Source organism: Spermophilus citellus, assembly GCF_964194105.1.
Source record: "Spermophilus citellus genome assembly, chromosome: 5".
In the NCBI taxonomy this organism is placed as follows: domain Eukaryota; kingdom Metazoa; phylum Chordata; class Mammalia; order Rodentia; family Sciuridae; genus Spermophilus; species Spermophilus citellus.
Window position 1 is genome coordinate 119,511,248 of NC_138186.1, and position 23,153 is coordinate 119,534,400.

At 36.8% G+C, this 23,153-nt stretch overlaps 1 protein-coding gene across 3 annotated transcripts in view; it reads right to left on the minus strand.

Annotated features, from left to right (window-relative positions):
* LAMA4 (laminin subunit alpha 4) overlaps positions 1 to 23,153 on the minus strand; it is a 147,788-nt gene that overhangs the window by 98,585 nt on the left and 26,050 nt on the right. For all 3 annotated transcript variants that reach the window (XM_081294261.1, XM_081294260.1, XM_081294262.1), the window contains 2 exons: positions 14,921 to 15,022; positions 4,149 to 4,273 (listed from right to left, as the gene is read on the minus strand). In XM_081294261.1, coding sequence (XP_081150387.1) covers positions 4,149 to 4,273; positions 14,921 to 15,022 — 227 coding nt within the window. The remainder of the gene's footprint in view (positions 1 to 4,148; positions 4,274 to 14,920; positions 15,023 to 23,153) is intronic.

The following is a 23,153-nucleotide window of genomic DNA, read 5'->3' on the forward strand; positions in this document are numbered from 1 at the left end:
CTTGTTCTTATTCCTCAGCTGACTTAAAGAAACGCCTCAGTTGAGTCCAGAACATGAACAAACCCCTCATGCATCTTTCTTTGAAGGTGTTCCACCAGCAGACCGCCCACAGCTCGAAGATGAAACATCTGTGGGGGCGTCTGAAGTCGCCTGCCTTAGCTGATGTCCTACTGTTTCAAACAGATGACATTTTCTTTAATTGGAGCTATTACCATAGCTACTGGTAGACATGGGAGATCTCTGGTCAACCCCAAAATAAATAAATGAACTCTATGCAAATGGTCCCTGGGAACAACTGCATGGCCATGGGTTGCAATGGTGGCAGACTCAGAGGCAGCACCAGCCATCCAAGGAAGTTCATTTTTGTTTTTCATAAGCATTAACTGTTTGTTTTTCTTAGAGCAACTTCCATTATTGGCTAGGAAAATGACAACAAAGAATCTTTCTCAGCCCACTCTAACCACTGTGGCACCCCCTTCAAATGGAAAGATGCTTTTTGCTCTGAGAAAACCGACAGGGAACATAAAGAAAAACCATTCAATCCTTTGTTTGCTTAACTCCCTCAAGCATTATTTCCATGCTTTCTGATGTGGCTACTGTAACTGAAATCTAAATCCTGGGTCTGTAGGCTCCACCCAGGGATCTTTCAAGTGGAATTCAGATTCCATATCAGGTAGCTTTAAAAAAAATGTTCTGACACTTTTCATTTTATAGAATGTAGCACTATGAGTATTTTTTAAAAAGCAGAAAGAGTCAAGGGATATCATACTTTTGGTATGATATGTGGTTAATATTTGAGGTCAGTTAAACATAAGTCAATAATAAGAACAAATCAAAGGTTAGAACTTAATAGGACCCAAGCAAATGTTTTTTAGTGCTGTGATCATAGGCTGCCCACTTCCTACCCTTTGATAGCCAGTATTTCCCCATCAGTAGAACTTTTGCGGCTACAGAGAAAATTCTGCAAAATCTCAGAGGTCTTTTACACTCTTCCTAATTCCTCTCCCCACCACATAATGCTGTTTACTTATAAGTAACACATTTTCTGTTTTAATTTTCAGTAGGTTTTTTGACCTCAAATCTGTTTTCCTCTCTGTGAGTAAGCACTAACTTGGGGACATATTGCCGAGGTCCCTCAGCTGCTGCTTTGAACCGTGGATCCACTCTCACACACACAGAGCTGGTTAGAAATGGTTGTTCTTCATATCTTTGGCAACTGCTTCCTTCTTTAGGACACTTTTAAGGAGACTCATTACCCAACTGGCAAGTTTCTGCTTCATTTATTGGAAAAAGCTAACAGCCTTCAGAAGTGCTTCTTGTTCAAGTAAAATACTGGATAATTGGGCTCAAAAGGTAAAGTCATTTACTGTAGGAGCTTCAAAAATTGCTGTATTTTGTCCTATTTTAATGAAGACAAGACTTTTTGACTGTTTTATACACTGCTGTATCACCAGTAACTAGTACATGACTGGTTCATAATAAGTTCTCAAAAATATCAGCTTTTATATTGGCACATAATAAGTGCTCAGTAAGTATACTGTAAGATTGATTTCATGTTGCCAAGTCTTAGTCCAAAGGGAATGATGTTCTAAAAGCTTTGTATCTCAAGACATTAATGTCAGATAATTTACATGAGAAATCTTTGTCAGGGGAAGGGGGGGAAAAGTGCAAAAATGAGACAATGCAATTAGAAGAAAACATCTGAGAATGCCTTCCTAGTTCATGTTACTTTCCAAAGAAATTGCCAGTAGTTCAAAGCTTATAAAACCCTTTTTGAGCAGATTATGCTATACAGTATCTATATTTACATGCTTGAATGACCAAACTGGTTACTAGAAAGTTAAAGGTAATATATTTAACAAAATAACTATGCCATGGCAGGGAAGAAGAGTGATAAAGATCAGGTGTGGCTAGGACTCATATTCCAGAGGAGAATATTAATGAACAATTAAAGATTATACCTAGATGAGGCAAAAGGAAGCTCATAAATCAGGACATCCTTGAGTGAAAAAAGCGGAACATTTAATATTTGTGTTTTTTTACTCTCATACTCAGTGCCATTTATCTTGCACACGTTATTAATACTATCAGACATGAAAGATCACAAACCAAGGAAGAAGTTTAATGGTTTCTAAGGAAAAATGGGCTATATAATTTCTGACATCATCAACTGTCAGGCTTCTGTCATAAACTCTTGAATGAAATGTTAGTCAATATTGGTATTCAATTAGGGAAAACAATGAGAGAGAAATCTGGTTGCCATCTTCTCTCTTTCTCTTTATCAGTGAGTATGGGTGTGTTTGTGTGGGGGTGGGTTGGTGAGAGAGAGAGAGAGAGAGAGAGAGAGAGAGAGAGAGAGAGAGAGAAGTGGGGAAAGGAGAGATACTTCGGCTTTTTTAGGAAGTCATTTTATGTGTGTTATTTAATTCAATCTTCACATCAGCTGTCAATTATATAAATATTGCATCTAAACATTTAGAACAGGGCTTGCCATAGAGTACATAGAATGTGAGCATTAGAGAAAATACTAGACTATGTTTTCTTCAAAGTCCACATCTACCTTACATCCTTTTCATCCTTTTTTGTGCATGGCACCAACTCAAAGTTCCCACACATTTTGTCCTAGTCCAATTTCACAGCCTGTGATGCAGATCCTACCTTAGTTTGATTTATTTACTAAAGAAAAATCTGCGATCCAGAGTAGGTAAAACAGAAATAGGAACCTGAGTTGGTTAGTCTTTCTATTTGTGGTATAATTAAAAGCATATATTTGTCTTTTGTCCCTGGTTCCTAGCACAGGGCTTTGAAAACCCTTGAATTTTCTGAGTGAAAAGGATCTTTTTCATTTTGTTCATAACAAGCCTCTTTGAACCATTCCTATGTTTATGTTTATGAGGAGACTCATTAGATCCCTAGATGGCTTCAGAGTGGAGGTTGGTCAACAGGGGAAACAACCATGGAACTAGAACTCTCCCTTCCAACCTCCAGGATGGAGGAGGAAGCTGGAGGTAGAGATCAGCCACTAATGGCTAGTGATTTAATAAAAAACTCAAGAAAGAAAGCTCTGATAGGAGATCTGGATTGTGTACACCTGGATGTGTCTTTGGAGTAGGTGTGGACTCTGTACCCTCTCCTTTTGTTCCCCCCTCCACATTTTCCTTATAATTATTCCTTTGATTGTTCCCAAGTTCTTTATAATAAATTTATAATCATAAGTATAGTACTGTTCTGAGTTCTATGAGTCATTCTAGTCATTAACCCGAGGGAAGGGTTCAGGGAGCCCCCACCTTTGTAGCCTGCTGGACCAAAGTTTGGGTAGTGAGGAGACCCCATTTTTTATTGGAAGCTGAATGGGAGCAGTCTTGTGAAACTGACTCCTTAACCTCAGGGACATGCACTAACTCCAGATACTTACAGTCAGAACTGAATTGATTATAGGACACCCAGTTGGTATCAGAAAATTGGAGAATTGGTTGCTATTTGGAAAACCAATCATCATTACCCCATTTAAATTTTACTTACCACCACTTTTCAGTCAATAAAATGGACAGACATGACTTTGTTACTGGATTTAAACATTTTATGTGATGAAAAATAATTCTACTATTTCCATCAATATGCATGTATATTCTCTTTAACTTCTTACTTAGGTTAAAATATAGTTAGAAGTTAGTGAGAACTTATTTTTTTGAGTCTTCTGTGAGCCAACTGACCTTAAAGATGCCTTCTGTTGATCTGTGTTCTAATTCTGATTGAAAAGTACATCTGGTTGCCTGATGTGGGGACATTTCTACTCTGAGAGTCAGAAGAGGTGATACTACTCAAAAATGCTATATATAACGAGACTGTTGGCAATACCAGTTGAGATCTCTCTAGGTCTAGAGATAGCTAAGAAAAGGTGAGACCAGCCTTGCTGTGGAACTTGGGAACCTTTCATGACCTGATGAGACACTCCAGTATTTTGGGAACAGAATCATCACCTCATTACATATATTGCATATGCTTATGTTTCCCCAAAGTGCATTTGCATTAGAGACTTTTTCTATATATTTTTCAGTCCCATCTCAATATGAGGTTTTGATTGTGGAAAAATCTCAGGGAAAAATGGGGATATACAATAGAAGAGACCATCTTCTTTTAGGACTTACTTGGCCAGGTGGGGCAACGGACAGGGGCATGGCTGGCAGAAGTGGGGTGCTCCCCTGATGGAATCTCCAATATAACCATCCAGACATTTTTCACAATGCTCCCCTGTCGTGTTCCTCTGGCAGTGCTATGAGACAAAAAAAGAAAGATTGGTAAGGAGACAGAAGAAATTTTGCAGACAGCAAGTGTAGCAACCCAGAAATACTTTAAACAAAGAGACACCACGCTTGATAGAATAGATGGGGCAGGGGGCAGCACAAAGGAGCCATGTAAGCCCCAGATGATGCGAGCAAGTGTAGACAAATGGTAGATGAATTCATCCTGAACTTCAGTGTGCACATGAACAGCCTGGGGACTCTCTTTAGAGTCTGTGTGCAGAGGGGACTATGCATCAGTTACTCATTTCAATTCTGATAGATAATTAGAAAGATCAAATCCTGGATGTTCCAGAAGCATCAGCTTACTGACTTGGGATGAATATGAAATGGAAAAAACAATACCCGCTTGGTGCTTGGCCATGACAATGGGAACAATAAGGATTTATAGGCATTGAGGAAAATAATATCTCAGACTGTGTCACAAATTAAGCAGAAGGCAGATAGATAAAGAACATTCTGCAAATGAGTCAGTAACAACACATAAGAAATAGTAAATAGGTTGATTTGCATGATTTTGTCATTTGTAGTAAGGATAATAAATAGGAAGGAAAGCACAAAACAGGCTGATCCTTCTACCTGTAATGCCTCTTCCTCATACAATTTTGAAACAGATCAGGCTTCAAAATCTCCAGAAAACCTTCCCTTATTCTTCTCTCTTGTGTCCTTCCCTCTTCCCATAACCCACATTGTACATGTTCCTAGCCTCAGTGCCTCTCGCTCATACACTGTGTCTTTCAGCACTGAATTGCCATTAATGTGAATGGCGTTGGTCCTCCGTAGCTGCAGAGCTGATGGGTTTATTGTTGTAAGAGCCAGTGATGCCAACAGACACGGCCTTCTCCTGTGGGATTGAATAAAATGACACAAGACAAAATGTCTGTTGCACGACAATACTTTCATCTTTACTTTCACCAGGGTATGTGAAGGTTGAATAGGGTTTTCAGTGAAGAATTATACCGTAAGAATTAAAATGCTATCAAGGAAGCACCCTCCTAATTGCCTAATAACATTTACATACAAGAGCTTTAACGGAACAACTGCTTTTTTTTTTCTTCCAAGCAGTGTTCTGTGGAGGAACCTTGGGGAAAGCAAGATGGAAAGCAGTAGTTTGAACTCTGAGCCTTTATTTTTGTCTATATGCTATTTTTGTCTATATCTATATGTTCTGAATAATTTAACAGTGATGAACTGCTTTAAGCACTTTCGTTCTCACAACAATGCATTTTACATATAAAGAGATAGAAATAAGTAAATTTCTCAAAGTCACACAGATAATAGGCAGGAAAGGCAATCTGGCTCCAGAGGCGAGGCTGATAAATTCTTCTTATTTCTCTAATAATAGAAACAAAGCTCCTTTTTTAAATGAGTCAGAGTGACTGCATGAGAAGGTGTCAGACTATTTTACTAACAGCTTGAGCTTCACATGAGGTCATTATGGTTTGGGTCTGAAGTGGACCCCAAAGGCTCATGTGTTGAAGGCATGGTCCCCAATGTAACTATGCTCAGAAGTGGGGCTTTGAGGAAATGAATCAGGGCTCTAACCTCATCAGTGAATTAATCCATTTTGTGGATTAAAAATTTGAATGAATTATTGAAAAGTTGTGGAAATTATGGGCAGTGAGGCCTAGCTGGAGATAGTAGGTCACGGGGGCTTGCCCCGGAAGGGTAATTTCTTGTTCCCAGCCCTTTTCCTCCCGCTTTCTCCCTGCTTCTTGGCTATAATGAGCTGAGTAGTTTTTCTCCACAAAATCCTTCCACCATGATGTTCTACCTCAACTTAGGTCCAGAGCAATGGAGCCAGACAACCATGGTAAATCTCTGAGCCAAAGTAAATCTTTCCTCCTTTATATTGTACATGTTAGGTATTTTGGTCACAGCAATCAAAGACTAACTAACATGGAAGTATAAATCAGTAGTCAAAAGGGAAGAATCCTAATGCGGATGACAGAATATCCCAACTGGAGATTCTTTAGGCATTTTATCAGCCATTAAGATGGACCCTGATTAGAATTGGGTAACATAATAGAATTTAGAAGCTTTTTAAGACTGCCCGATCAATGAGAACACTGAAAAATAAAGTATAACATGCAGAGAGAGATTGTTAATATATTTCCTTCATAGTTCCTAAAACTGTCTTGTACTAAGTCAGCCTTCAGAAAATACTTGTTGGGGAAGAAATGAAGGCAAAGGGGAAAGGATAAATTAATAAACTAGTGTTTGGAGCAAATCCAGGAAATTTATCTGTACCCAAAGCAAGCTCAAAATTGGTGGCAATCTCTCAACCCTGAGAACATCTACGATCCTTGTCCAACTTCCATGAAACCAAGCCATAAGCAATTTAGCAGGGCGATTCATAGACTTAGGTCAAATTTGTCTGAGTCCTTTTTGGACACATGAAAGCCATCTGTGTAGAAAACAGGCCCGTCATAAGTTGTTAGGCCATGGTTTGTGCCCAAATTGACTATCAAGCTGCAAAAATGAGAAAATTCCCAGTTCTGTCCCCTTATGGCTTGATGAATGCTTTGGATTCCTTGTTGGAACTTTAATTCTTCCATAGCAGCCCTGGGCAGCAATTACCCTCAAGGGCAAAGCCACCAAATCTCTCCTGATCTCTAAAAGCTCAGAGTGCAAACACTGATTTTCCTCATCTGCCTTCTTTTAAAGGTTTGTTATGAAATTCCCTAGAAGGCATTGATGTACGTTCTGGGAGATTGGCAGACAGAGTGCTGGAGGCAGGGAAAAAGGTCTCTAGTTCTTTCATTTTCTAGCTGGTTGACTTTAGAACAAGTTGCTCGACCTTCCGGTGTCTCTATTCCCTTATCTGTAAAATGAAGATTCAGTCTAGATGGCCTGTCAGTTTTCTCCTTGCTCTGAAAATCTTTTACCCTGAGATTGCAAAATTTCCCCTTAACCTTCAATACTCTGCCATTTAAAAAACAGGCAACAAAATGACAAAAATATGTGGTTGGGGAGAAAGTTTACATTTTAATAAAACTTATCTCATTTAAAGATAGAATAGGATTGGGGTTGTTAGCTCAGTAATTGAGCGTTTGCCTAGCATGTGTGAGGCAGTGGGCTCGATATAAGTAAATAAAGATCCACATATAAGTAAATAAAGATCCATTGACAACTAAAAAATTAAAAACGAAAGATAGAATAAACATTCTGAATCTTTAGCCAGTGGTTAAGAAAGTTACAGTTAGACAATTGATTGCAGGTAAGTGTTAAGAAAGACATTCAGGCACTGACTCTAACTCCTTCACAAGAGAGGAAATACATTTGGTCACCACATGAGCATAGGCACTTGATTAGGACTTCCTTTTATCAGTGCATTATAGTTATGCATAATAGCTGACTTCATTTGGACAAAATCAGACATGCATGGAATTTGATTTACTTCATTTCAGTCGTCAGGGCCCCTCTACCTTTAATGTAGGAAAAGAGCTGCAAAGAGTCAGATTAGCCTTCACGTGAGTTGTCAGCATGCTTTATGCAAAACTAGATTGATGGATTTCAATGCATATACAAAGAGGTCAAACCTGTTTTCCAGATAAGTTAATATTTCATCTATATTTTGGATGTTCATTTTCTCATGTGCATGAGGTAAGGTTTTCTAGAAGGTACCTGACATAGGCATCATCACATCATCACAGACTGATGTGGAAGCAGGTAGAAGGATCCAACTGCTTTCTTTTTTGTTTTTATTTTTGTGGTGCTGAGGATTGAACCCAGAGCCTCACACATATTAGTCATCCAACTGTCTTCCATTAAGCCAGACATTAGACATATTTTAAATTTGTAAAATATGCTTATCTTTTATAAAAACATGATTTATGTTAATTTGCAATAGACTTATTATGATATTTTAAAATAAATTTGTAAGTACTATAATTTTTTTCAGTTTAAATTTAAAATTCAGTGAACAAAAGCTCTTGTATCTTTATTCTTTATTTTTTCATTTAAAAACATTTTTTTTGTTCTTTTTACATATACATAACAGTAGAGTATATTTTGACATATACTTATATGGAATATAACTTATTCTAATTAGGATCCATTTTTGTGGTTGTACATTATGTGGAGTTTCATTGGTTGTGCATTCATATATAAACATAGGAAGGTTATGTCTAAATCATTTTACTGTCTTTCCTACTCCAATCCATCCTCCCTTTCCTTCATTCTCCTTTGTTTAATACAATGAACTTCTACTTTTGCCTCCCCCTCCCTTCTTATGTGTTAGCATTCACATATCAGAGAGAATATCTGACCATTGTTTTTTGAGGATTAGCTTATTTCACTTAGCATGATGGTCTCTAGTTCCATCCAAGAGACCTCTTAGGCAGGGGCATCCACATACTGAAGGTAAAATTATGGGAAAAAAACTTATCATTCACATGGATCTCATAAACAAGTAGAGGTTTCTATCTTCATATCAGATAAAATGGATTTCAAGCCAAAGTTAATCAGAAGGGACAGAGAAGGCCATTTCATACTGCTTAAGGGAATTATACATCAACAAAGTATGACAATCTTAAATATTTATGGCCCAAACAATAGAGAATATACATACATCAAACAAGCCCTTCACAATTTCAAGAATCAAATAGATGACAACACAATAATATTGGATAGGCAACTTTAACATGCCTCTCTCATCACTGGATAGATTTTCCAAACTAAAACTAACTATAGAAGTTATAGAACTAAAAATACAATTAATAATTCAGACTTAACAGACATATATAAAATATTTCATCTATCAATGACTGAAATACACTTTCTTCTCAGCAGCATATGGATCCTTCTCTAAAATAGACCATATCTTAGGCCACAAAGCAACTCTTAGCAAATACAAACCATAGAGATAGTATCTTCAATCAAAACAGCACAAAGAATGTGTAAAACCATACAGTTTGATAAAAGCTTTTTGCTGAATTAGTCAGTACTTCTTCAAAGTGTGCACAAATCCCTTAAAGGTCTGGTGACACTATGAGTTCTGATTTAGGACATCTTGGGTGAAATTTGGGAATCTTCATTTCTAACAAACTCTAATATATTGCTAATTCTGCTTATTTAGACTACACTCTGAGAAGCAGAGATCTAGACAGAAATACCTAGTATTGATAGCACTGCTTACTGGTACTCAGGGTTGGGCCCAAGCCCAATAGTACAATCTACTTCAATAAAGGAATGAACAAAGTATTTCATAAATTACACAATTAAAATTTTTTGCATTTATATTATCTTGTCATTTTAGTAACCAATGCATTCATGCACTTAATAAACCTGGATTAAGTTGCTATCATGATAGACAATAAGATATGATTGTTACCAAGATGAAGATGACCTGGTTTCTGCCTTTGAGGAACTCATGGACTTGTGCAAGAAACAGAGAGATAAGTAAAACATATTTTGTGCTCAGGGCTATGAGTGAGGCAAGTATGAAGCTCCTTTCTGCTACAAAGATAAGGAAAATGCATCCTCTCAGGAGGACTCCTGAGAAAGTTGAAGGATTACTGGAGGTGGTAACATGTGACCTAGGTTTGAAGTCATCCTTCTAGAACTCTCAGGTCTAGATCCCTACCACCACCACCACCAACAACACAGACACAGACACACACACACACACACACACACACACACACACACAATCTAGGGAATAAGGTTATGCAAGTTTATGTGGCAGTGTGCTCAGGGTGGCTGGAGTAGAAACTTCCAGAGGATTTTAAAAAGAGGGTCCCTTTATTAGGTTGTGTTGTTGAAAGACATCTCCACTGCTGTTCAAGAGGCAGATTAGAGGAAGGACAGTTGGGAAGATGGGGCAGCAGTCAGGAAGGGATGCTGAAGTCCAGAATGAAGGCAGTAACAGGGCATAGAAGAGAGAAGCCTCTATCCTAGTTTGCACTAGTGGTATATGTTGTCAAAATGAATGTTAGTAAGGAAGAAATGGAAGTTGATGAAGCATTTGGGACTTCTATGCACCAAGCATCAGGGACCCACAGAATTGCTCTGTCATTAAGTGAGGTGGAGAATACAAGAGGAGGAGCAAGCTCAGGTTGTGAAAGGGAGAATTAACAATGTATAGAGAACCTAGCTTCTGTCATGTTCTTATATCAATGAGCAAAATAAATAAATAAATAAATAAATAAATAAAAAAAGAGACTTCACTTAACTATTCATCCTTATCAATCTTTTATGTAAGTCTGATTTTATATCAGAATTTTAGCTATCACAGAATTAGAGTGATCACTATTTGTAAAATTTCAGATTTTTACATTTTCAGTGTATTGGAAAATTATCAAAACTTAAGTGTAAGGATTATGCTCTTGTTCTAGATATCAATTTTACAATTGTAAGTACAATAAGATATGTCGGTATTTTCAGTTCCTTCTTGGTTCCTTCTTGGTCTGGAAATGAGTGTGATTTTTTTGCTACACATGTTTAGTCTTATAGGAACATACGTGGTTTGTTTCTGCCCATCACATGTAAAAAAGGAGAATTTAAAAAAGAAGATAGTAGTGCCTAAAGAAATTACAAATGATTTCCCTTTTCTGATAGGATTTTAATTAGGCTTTGAGAATAATAAAAATCTAGTAGTTTTCAATATATTCAGTTACTTTCCTTCTCCATTGTGTTTAGAATTGGCTAAAACTCCATTTGAACGCCAATATCTTTAAGAAAATTTTATTTAGTTGTAGATGGACACAACATCATTTGTTTATGTGGTGCTGAGGATTGAACCCAGTGCCCCTCACATGTGAGATAAATGCTCTACCACCCCAGCCCAAATACCAATATATTTTTAATATATAATTATAAAACTACTCAGGGAGTTTCAGAAAATTTAGACAAGTGTACAATAGTCAAAAGCTAAAAAAAGATAATAAAACCACCACTCAAATAAAAATATCTAACATTTTGAGGTGCTTTTTCTAGATCTTAATGATATTTTTGTAGCTCTTCTGGTGGTTTCAAATCTGAATATTTGCTTCACATTTAGGATTGTTTTTTTCTGAAATGCTGACACAAATCTTGAAATCTTTTTTATTCTATTGTCACAGAACAAATGGGAGTTGTGTCATGTTTCTAAAGGTCCAATGGTCTTTTTTAAAAATATTTTTTTAGTTGTCGATGTACCTATATTTTGCTTATTTATATGCAGTGCTGAGACTCAAACCCGGTGCCTCACACATGCTAGGCAAACATTCTACCACTGAGCTGGGTTGTAACCCCAGCCCAGTCCAATGGTCTCAAGCTTCATGACTTTGGTAATGTTAATAAGCATTTTCAGATAGGTATTCTGTCACTACCATCCTTCAGTTCACACAGTGGGAGTACTTAACACAGAGTTTAGAAAAGGTCTGACACTGAGCTGGTGCTTAAAAAATATTTGTTAAATGTATGCATTAAGTCAATAGACAATTCATTTCTCTCCTTGTTTTTGAATTGTCTATTGTAGTAGATGGGGTAGAGAGAGAAGATGGGAGGGGAAGGGAGGGGGGATAATATAGGATAGGAAAGGTAGCAGAATACAGCAGTCACTAATATGGCATCATGTAAAAATGTGGATGTGTAACCGATGTGATTCTGCAATCTGTAATTGGGGTAAAAATGGGAGTTCATAACCCACTTGAATCTAATGTATGAAATATGATATGTCAAGAGCTTTGTAATGTTTTGAACAACCAAAAAAAAAAAAAAAGACGTGCTCCCCCCCCAAAAAAAAAGTCAATAGACAAATAAATTTTTAATCAAAAGGAAGCTGAGGAGCTCAGTGATAAATTTCAAGTTAGGTTTGCTCTACTCCAGTACTAGGCATGAGCTTCTGGCTTTCTCCAAATTGCTGAGTGTCAGTTCTTTAGATGGTAACTTGCCTTAGTCAGGCCCCTTCTTGGTTCTCTGTATCTAGCTTCTAGAGCTAGGAGAAAATACAGATTTATCTGTGACCAGACATTCTTGCTTCCAGATACCTGTCTGCTTCCAGCTGCTTTTCTCCCTCAATCTTATTTTGTACTTCCTTCCGGGATCCTTCTAGAGCTGACTGGTCATTATCTACTGGAATTGCCCAGACTATGGAGCCCTACCCCACCGAGAATCCTGCCTAAGGCGCTGTAGTTCTGATAAAATGCAAAGGGTCCTCTTAGAAATATGTTCAACACATAATAGATTTTGAAACCATTTTTCACTCAGTCACCTTTTTGTATTGGGAAGATGTGTGTTCTACTAGTGAAGTGTCTTTGCTTGTCTGATGTCTAAAATGGTAGCATAATTATGTTGGTGAATGAGTTAGTTCACTAACTAGTTAGAGTCTGTCTATAAATTATAAGATCAACTTGACAGTGGAATTTAGGAATAATTAGAAGCACTTGGGAGTAGACACTGAAGATACAGGGGCTCCATAACCCTTCAAAATAAAGGCAAAAACTGAAAGAAGATTTTCCTTTTTGATTGCTTATGGAAGATTGGAGAGATAAATCAGGCAACCTGTAAAAACTGACTGAAACACTAGTGATCATAATAAGATGCATGAAGTGTTTGTGTTGGAGACTCTGCTTCTCTGGCTCCCTGAAAGCTGAGGATAATCTGGGGTGACAGGGTAGGAGCCAACCCACCTTAACCTGCTCTCTTGGTAGACTGGAATAGGGACATCAAAGAAAACAGAAAAAATGAGTTTCATTCCAGTGTGACTCTATAGACAATACATTTGCCAATTAAGTGACCAAATATTACTTCTGTATTTGCAAGCCTTTTCTGTACCTTTACTTACATGTAATTAAATATAAATTATATCTTTTTCATTTTGAAATCAAATTTGTAAGAATACAAATATGGGTATCTCTGTGAGAATATATTGTGGGAGATTTTTTTACTTCAAATTTCAAACACAATATACATATATGTATATATTAAACTTTAATCAGGGAATAAATTATATTTCTCTCTAGATTGGGTGGGATGAGGGAATTACCATTAAGAAGAATAGAATGGCTATTTCTTTTCATTTAAATTTTCTGTTTTGGAATGAAGTAATTGCAGGAAGATTAAGAACTTCTCTAGGTGTACATGTAAATAAATGTTAAACACCCTAGCCCACACCAAGGATTTTATTAAAACTTCATATGCTCCAGAAACTGGGAAGAAAGCCCATGATGACCATCCCTCTCAGAAGTTCATGTCTAGATCAGAGATGAAACCATGATTGCTTTTGTCCTGACAATGTCATTGTAAAGAAGAAAGGCTTTGTCACTTCTCTTGATAGGCACCAGAAGAAGGGACTTTGTTCCCCTTTAGTCTATTTCAGTCTTTCATCTTACCAGTTGCTTAACAGCAGCTGATAGGCTTGATGGGTCCCTATTGTGTTTTGTTTTAATAAACCAGATAACGGAAGAAATTTTAGTTGGTCAAATTATCAGAGATGTACATTATTAGTTCAAGTGTATGCATGGGATTTTTTTCTTTTCCAAATGTCACTGGGATTAAAATAACAGGAAACCGGAGATGGAAGCATTAGATAGGGGTAGACTTTGGCAGCTGCATGTGCCTACACTGCTACGGAGGACATCCTGGATGTAATGGTTGTTTAAGAAGATGGGGGAAGGGGAAGACAAATATGAGGACTGTACAAACACTACAAAGAGATAGCAACATTTAGCATTATGCCTCTTAATTCTCTGTCCCTAGGAAAATGACAACTTTAAGGTTTAAAAATAAATGAAAGCATTCTGATTTGCATCTTAATGTGAAGTGTGAGTAAAATAGCACCTTCCTATATGCACCTTGGAGGCTGCTTATGATCAAGATTAACTGTTTAATAGGGAAATTATGCTAATTTTGAGTGTATTTAAATAAGTGCTCTTGTAGCTTAAGCAAAACTACTCTTGCTGTTTGAGAAAGGCTCTTTTGCCCCATAGGAACTTAAAACTTCAATTTTCTTGCTACATCAAAAGGCTGATGGAAAACAACCCATGATCTTAGAGCATAAGTACTTAAAAATGCCGCCTTCCCCATGACTTCTACTGAAGTCACTTGTAATAAATATTTCAGTGGCCATATTTACCAAGTCATTTCTTCATTTATTGAAAACGAGAAATATGTAACAGGTATGGAAGGCTTTTCAGTCTTTATCTGTATCATGTTTCACTGAAGAACGGCCTATTGAGGAATTCATTTTAGTTAAGGAAAAAAAATCTCTTTGGGACTTGAACACAGAATTAAATCACAAGGCCAAAGCTTCATCTTCATTTGGTTCAAACTTAAAAACTGATTTTGGTCTATAGGCCTGATTATCTTACATTTTATAACAGGCTATGCAACAACTGTTTTACTCTCCTGTTTTATGTGTGATGAAGTCAAACATATGGCAAACTATACTATTACAGAGGAATCTTGATGGGTGGTTCCCCTCTGTGTATCATCTATAATCCCATCACTGTTGGCCTACAGCAGGAAACCAGCTGCAGAGGGTGGCGAGGCACAAGCCTCTGAGCACATATGCACATTCAAGAAAATGCCTTGGGGGCCACTTAAAATCAGGGGGCGTTCACATGTTGTGTTTTACAGGAAAAAGTGAAGGGTGGAAAAAGAGAGCAGTTTGCTCCTGCATGTTCCCAACTTACCACACAGAATCCAGAGCCATCTGAGCACTCATTGGAATTACCGTTACAGTCACAGGGTAAGCATTCTCCTGACAGGGCGCGAAAGAATCCAGCGTCACATTTCTGCAACAGATGGAGTAAAAAGCATTTTAATTCTCAAAAAGTTCCATTTTGGTCAGTATTTTCTGAGAGAAGCAATAGAAGATGATTATTAAACAAACTAAATATGTCTTTAAAGGTATACTAAAATGAACTATTTATACTACCATTTAGTGATAGATGTTGTATACACAATGTTTTTTGTTGCATAATTTCTTTCCCTCTTCTTTCACTTTGCAGGAGAGGAGGAACACCCTTACCACTGTTCCATCAGTGAAAAGATGAATAAGAAGATTTTAATAACAGTAAGAGAGAAATTTTCTAGCAAAGCAAAACCAAACCAAACAAACCGTGACTGAGTATTATTCATGATGAGGAATTGCATTATGTTCTCTATAAACAAAGACTTCTGGATTCAGAAATTACTGACTATGGCCTCACGTAGAGCTGTAGCTTTCATAAATGTGGCCTCTTAAAAACTCATTTCTTCAGATTATAACATTTTAAAGGGAAGGGTAAGGAAGTTAATGAATTCTTATACTTGTTAGGCCCTGTTGGGTGCTGATTATATATTTCACAATTCTGAGAGGAACAGATTATTTTCCTTTATTCTAGTGATGAGATAATGAGACCCAGAGAAGCTAAGTGGCTTGTGGGGAGGTTGCACCATTCTCAATGCACCAGTTGACCTGCACAATAATGAATTTCCCTCCCCAAACATCACCAGTGCCTTCATCTGAGAAACACTGTGAAATGATCTGCTGTTTATGTGATTGGGCTTAGGATAAGTATTCCATGTGCTTTTGGGTCTGTCTCTGTGATGAAGGGCAGAAATGTCATGATAGGCCTGGAAGTGCACTCTGACCCTTCAGACAGGCTTCCATCTGAAGAATTCCAGACAGAAAAGAATGGTGATTGTTTTCACAGTCTTACAGAGTATGAGATTCAACATCACCCCCCTTCCATGGACCCATTGTAGTTTGTACTGTCTTGGCTACCAGGAAATTTTTCATGATATCTGGCTGAATTCCTTCTGACTGCTCTACAAACCCATTTCCTCTTATTATTATTTTTTTCTGTAAATAAAGAATGACTAGACACCATGCACAGCATTAAAAACACTACCTTTGGGGCTGGGGCTGTAGCTCAGTGGCAGAGTGCTTGCTTTGGGTGTGGGAGACACTGGGTTCGATCCTCAGCACCACATAAAAAAATACACAAATAAAATAAAGGCATGCTATCCATCTATAACTGCAAAAAATTTAAAAAAATACCACCTTTGTAGACCCCAAATTTAATATGTTCATTTTAAGGTTTAATAGAGAATAATGACATTGTCTGTGAAGAAAAGATATTTCACTTAAGTGAGAGAAAGGGAAACTGAGAGGGACAATTCATAATTTATAATGGAGAGTTTGTGGCTGATTGTAAGTCTTTTTTCTCAGTTTTTCCAAATTGAGAGGTAATAAAAGAGAGGAAAAGGCATGAAAATTGCAGCAGGAAGCATTTAATTTAGATCTTCTAATTTCATGTTTTTAGGTATTGTCATAAAGTAAAACATGCATGTTTTCACTCTGATGCAGTAGACAGATGGATGTGTTTGCCTATATCTATTTCTAGATATTCATATCCACATCTACAGTGATACCAATATAGACCTTAATCTAGACATATGTGTGTATAAGTATCAGGTTGTATGTACCTCAGAGATTCATAAGTAAATAACTTACTATGTGTGCTGTAACTTGAACTTCTCCATTTTATTTAAAAATGAATATTGCTTGTAATCCATAAAATTGATTTGATGACCCATGAATGCATTACATTTTGCAAGTGGCAGGGTTTTGGTTATAAGAGTAGTTTAGATTAGCATGGGTCTTAATATTAGTCATCTCAGTAATCCCCAAAACTGGTTTCCAAGCTCTCTGACTATATTATATTCATCTGAGGAGCTTCTGATTCAGTACTTCTAATAATGAAGCCAAGTAATTGGGACTTTATTAATAAATAAATTTTGTATTTTAAAAGAACTTTAGATTTATAGAAGAATTGAAAAGGGTCTGCAGTTTTAAAAAGCTGCCCCCAAGATTCTGATATTCATTCCACCAGGTATAGAAAACATCTCTCACAGTGCTTAGTGTATGTTAATTTCTCAGCTAACACTAGGTGATTTGAATGGTTTGGACCAGCATAGCACACTTGAGATAAGTTTTTGCAAACCATTGGTATATACTGTTAACTTACCCACTGCTCTCTGCTAGGGCTGGGCTGGTCTTAAGTATTTCTCAATAGTCCAGTTGGACTGACTACATGCAAGATGAAATCTTTATGTTGTGCCAAATTTAGGAGAAAACTTCACTTGGAGAATTACTCATTATTCACTTATCTATTACTCCCCAGGCTGAGGCTATAACCTTGGGTGAGGCTATGACCTTGGGTGAAGGATGACTTGCTCCAGTCTCATACTGTGAGAGATGGGAAGAAAAAAGGGAGGTGGGGATAGGGCTGTGTTGAGCAGTCATTTGGCCTCCTGCCAAGAAAGGGATGGGGTGGAGGGTGGAAATCTAGCGAATTCCTTTCCTGCTGGAGAATGTCCACCTGAATGAATTACATTTTCCAATTCCTCTCTTCAGAGGGCAAGCATCACCACTTAAAAACTCACATGCATGCAACATATAGGGAAGTGGAAGCTCTGGGCATGGAGAGATTCTGATGCCACCACTAGAGCCTATTTAGAAATTCCCTAAAATAGAGTTGTTAAATGGTTTTAGAGAAGTTTAATTACCCTGAAGGAAGACAAATTTGTTTCTTTGTGTGGAAATATTTCATTATGGCTCCTGAGAATCCTGGGATCTTTTCACCGAATCTTTTCTTGAAATTCTACAGAAACTGGTAAATTAACTTTTTACAATAATAAAAGGCAAATATTTTCAAGAATGAAAGCAGAGCTATATTTCTCAGTTTTGCTTCTGGTTAATAAACATTATCCATAGTAATTCTAACACTTGTGTTATTTAGTGGCATGTGGGAATTGGTCTTCTCACAAACTAAATTGATGGCTATTTTCTTTTGGAAGATTCTCCAGAATTTAATGAACAAAGATGGGGTTTGGGTACGCACATGAGCGCCTGAGCTAGAGAAGAAATCTTATAGTTGATGGTTTAGGTGCCATATGGCACACTCTTTCCTATGTGAGAAGACTGACCTACAGAAGACAACTAATAGGCAAACTTCAGAGGACATGTATCTCTTGGGATGGTGCCATGGCCTTTAAAAAATTATTATAATAATAATAATTATAATTGTAATTAGTTACCATCAATGTCATTCAACTTTGTAAGAGGTTCAGACTGATCTAAATCTTCTTCTTTCTCCACTCTAACATGCTGTCCCTCATAAATAAGTAAATAAATAATTGAAGTAAATTTTTAATTAATTGAACATATTTAAGTCTCTGGGTAGGTCATGTTGCATAATTTTTCCTTTTGGCCCACAACAGACTTATGAAGTAGGTTCTATTATCTGCATTTTGCATATAGGGAAGTTGTGGCATATAGGGACTTATAGACCCAAGAAACACATATAAGAAATGGAGGACACAGGCTTTAGATCCTTTTTTTTTTTTCAAGTTTGAACTCTTAATATACCATTAGTATATTCAGCCAAGTCTTTCTTGTTGAATTTTTAAGTTGTTTCCAAAATTTTTGTTATTATAGACATTGTGAAGCAGGCTGAAATAGATAAAATGTGTAAACAATCATCTTTAAACCCAGAAAAATATTTGAAAATGAACACAATGCTTTAAAATATATAGGTTATTAATGTATGAAACCACTGAGTGAGAATATTTCCTTTCAAAGTAATTTGTTTAAAAAAATTTTTCATGTTGACTAGTTACTGTCCACAAAATCATTTTATGAAGAGACATTTTTATATCTCTCCATTATTACAGCTTTCCTCCTGCTCTACCATTAAGATTGGATTAAGGCAGATAGAGGTGCCTGCCTGTTATCCCAGCAGTTCAGGAGAATGAGGGAGGAAGACAGCAAGTTTGAGGCCAGTCTTGGCAACTTAGTCAGACTCTGGCTGTAACTCAGGTAAAGTGACCCTAGGCTCAATCCCTAATAATCCTCCTCCCTAAATTGGATTAATCAATACCATTTACTTCTGCCTGTGAAGAATAAGAATAAAAATTCCCATTTAGCTACTTTGTTAGGAGTAGCATGAGGTCTGGCCTGTAGTTAAAAAAAAAAAAAAAATCAGTGTTTGTGAACTTGTCTAATTTCCATTTGTAGAAATCAGAACTAGAGAGAAGTTTAAAAGGAAACGAGTATGGGATGTCCACATGTGAACTCATGTTTAAAGGGACTTGGGAAAGTATAGGTGTTATTGTAGAAGGCATTATTTCCAGAAGTCCATTATGCAATCATAATATTAATTATTTAATGAGATAGAATTATAAAAAATTAAGACTGTTTTTTAAACAAAGGGAATAGTATTTATATAACTATGTGATCATTTTTGTCCTTATTTGAAGAAGTCCCTTTGAGAACACTAGACTCATACCAACAATGATGTCATTGTACAGAATTTTTTCTTAAAATTTTTTTCTTAAAAATTTAAAAATAGTGCTATTTTGAAGAACAGACCAGTCTGCACCCTTTGGGTGTGGTTAATGTCTAAAAGCCATTTCGAATTATTAAATAAAGTGAGAACCAAGCTAAGTAATTCAATTTCAGATTAAAAATTTTCAGAGAAATCTCACTCTATTTTCTAAATATTGTCACAGATGAGCTAGTTAACTAACCACAAGCCATTAATTTTTACACAGGCATGAATCTCTGTTCGTGTCACAATTTCTATTGAAATTCCTAATTGACTAAACTATTTAAATGCTCTAATAGCATCCTCTACAAATCTAAGGTACTCAATTACTCATTAAAACAAACAATAATGGTAAAAAATTGATGGTATTTAAGATGAGTCTAAAGTTAGTATCTGATGGTGTGAGATACATCCTGTAGTCTCTGAGTAGATATATATGACCCAAAGAGAATCAGATGTAATCTCCTGTTCCAACGAATGACAAAAAATTAATTGTAATAAAATTCCATTACAAAGAGCACACTCTATAACTCTGCTGCCTACTCTAATAGGATCGGACCTATATAACTGGAATAGACATTTGCACTGCGTCTTCAACTAAGGATCTATAAACATTTTACAAATATCAACTCAACTCATCTTCATTCCTAAATTAAACTTTTAGAGTTTTGATTCACCAATTCTTTCTTTAATTTATGGAAGCTCAAAAGTGGAAATCTAAATTTATGCACCAATATCCAGCATTGCTATCTTCCAAATTAGTATAACAACCCACATTAAATTATCTTTCTGCTTAGTTTTGTGTGTGTGTGTGTGCGTGTGTGTGTGTGTGTGTGTGTGTGTGACTCCACTTTCTTCTTGTTTCTAGGCAACAGTGATTTTAGCTCTAGTTTTAGTGTTAGTGAGCTCCATTTTTTGTCAGTACACAATAAAAGTTATCCTAAGATAGAATATTATGCTCACTGAAGGGCTAAAGCTTTATGCCCTCTCCCAGAGTCTGTGAGTCCTGTACAATGCTACTTTCATCTGCATGAAAATTGGGCAGACTTGGAACCTGATAGAATGCAGAGATCTTCTAGTGGGAATCAACCAATTGGAATGTACTTAAAAATATCAATTTAGACTTTATTGAGAATAAATGACTTCTAAGAACAGTGAATTTATTAGATGATGAGGCATTTCATTTTTTTATGTGTCTATAAAAGTAAAAGGTAAAATGTCTGAGATGGAAAGAAGTCCCCAATTAAGCTATCCACTTTTATTCTGTTATCAGAACAAGGCTATCAGGTTCTGTTATTTTTTTCACGTAGGGCTTTACATATACTGATTTTCTCATATACAGACCTATGATCAAAGTGCCCAAATGAGTTAAATACATTATGCAATGTGCTTATACAGACATTGGCCTCTTGATTGATTTTACTTAAATCTGGAGAAAATTACCCATGTATCCTCCCTTGGGTATGTCTAAGCTCTTATTTGCGTAATTGAAATTCCCCACATTTTAATAGACAAAGTTAAGTTTTAGATTTTGACAGTGATTTCACCATAGCTTGATTAAGAAACTGGTTTCAACATTCCCAAGATATACCCAGTTCAAAGGCATTTCTTCTTAAGATTGTTGTGATAAAACTAGGATAAAAGCTAACATGCACCATTTTGCTGGTTTCTCCTAACTAGCTCTGAGAGCCACCTTTGTGCTTATTGCTTTAGGCCCATGTCTGCCACACCTTGTCAAGTTTACAAAACATTCCAGCTCTCAATTGAATTACCAATGAAAGGACAGTGATTCAGATCCTGAGAATTTCTGAGGAACACAGAGATGTCTGGACAATCTTAAGCCTGATCCTTTAATTTAGTAGGGTGGAAAGAAGTTATTTTCATAGTACTAATGCCACACATATGGGGCTATTCCTCATTATTCTTTATTGACTAATGGGTACTCTCATGGGTGGAAACCATTGCTCCACTCACAGATCTCAAAACCTATTCATCAAACATTTACTTGGACCATAGATACCAACAGACTTGAGGTCTGTTGAAATACTACTTTTGCTAATAAAGCCCTCTTTATGTGCAAAATTTAAAGAATCAAACAAGGAAGTTAACAGCCCCTAAAGCCATACAGATTTTTTCCTTTGAAGTATTGGAGTTGGGAATGATTATGTTCATTAATATTTCTTTAATTTTCTCCTTGAAAAGTTACTTGAAATAATTTTTGAATTGTTCATTTATAGTAGTGATTGCCACTTACATAACATAATGAGGCTTCAGTGGTGTCTTTTTTCTTTTGTCTTGAAATAACTCTCTTGCTAACATCTGGCCTTTTGCTCTGGATTCTCCTCACTTGCCTCCTGTAACTGGATTATCCTTTTCCCTCCTTGCCTTCTGAGCTATGGTTACACAACCTAGTCTCTGCCAGATTTTTTTTATTTGAAAACTGGCTCAGTTTTATTTAATTTATTGGGGCAAATGCCATGGACACATTTCCAAGAAAGGAAGAGATGTAGCCCACAAAGGCCAGCTATAATAATGAGTAAAGAGAAATAACCTTAGATTTACAGGCATCTGGGGGATTTTGATGTGACTTCTTAACGATTTCGTAGCAATCAATGTTGTGAGATGACACATATCTCTGTCATCTTCATCTGGGTTTTTATGAACAATAATGGCTAATATTTATGGACTGACACCAGGCACTGAGTTAAGTGCTTTTCATGGATGATACAGTTTGTTTATTACCTTTTAATGGCCCACAGTCTTGCAAATATCTGCCTAAATTATCTTTTCTTTTTTACAAGAAGTTTGGAGGTTGAATTGTCTATAAATGACATGATTTCAGTGGACTCAGGGAAACTAGTAGTACTTTTCACTGGTTGGGATGTTTTGTTAGTTCCCATGGCTAGAAGATGAAACTGCTTTGGTTTTGAAGGACTCTGTGTACTTCATTCAGTACCACCCTCAACCTGGATCCCTCAAGAGGCAAAATAGAAAGTGACTAGCAGAAAACATCTTCCTTTCTTATAGGTTTATGCATCACTGAATGAATGCTACTATGAATTAGTAAGAAAGGAGAAATGCATTCCAAATTTCTATTGCATCCATTTAATCTCAGCAGATGATCTTGACTCTAAATGAGAACACAGAGGCAACTGGGCAGAAAATCTCACTCCAGCTCTCTTCTTTGTAAAATTCCCCTCTGTCTTGATGCATCCTTATGTCCTTTTACCCATCCCAGAAGAAGCAGTGCTACCCGTGGCAGGAAAGATGAGCTCTGTGCTCTGGGACCCACACATCTGTGGCCTTCAGACCCTGCATCATACCATATTATCTCTCCCGACCATACCATCTGGGTCAGTCAGCTTTTTCTTGCAACATACCTGAGACAAATCAGCTTTTAAGGGGGAAAGTTTTACTTTGGCTCACAGTTTCAGAGGTTTCAGATTTCTTGGCTCTGTCACTTTGGGCCTGTCATGGCACAGTACATCATGGTAGAAGCATGTTGCAGAAGAGGTCTATTTGCATCATGGCAGCCAGGAAGCAAAGAGAG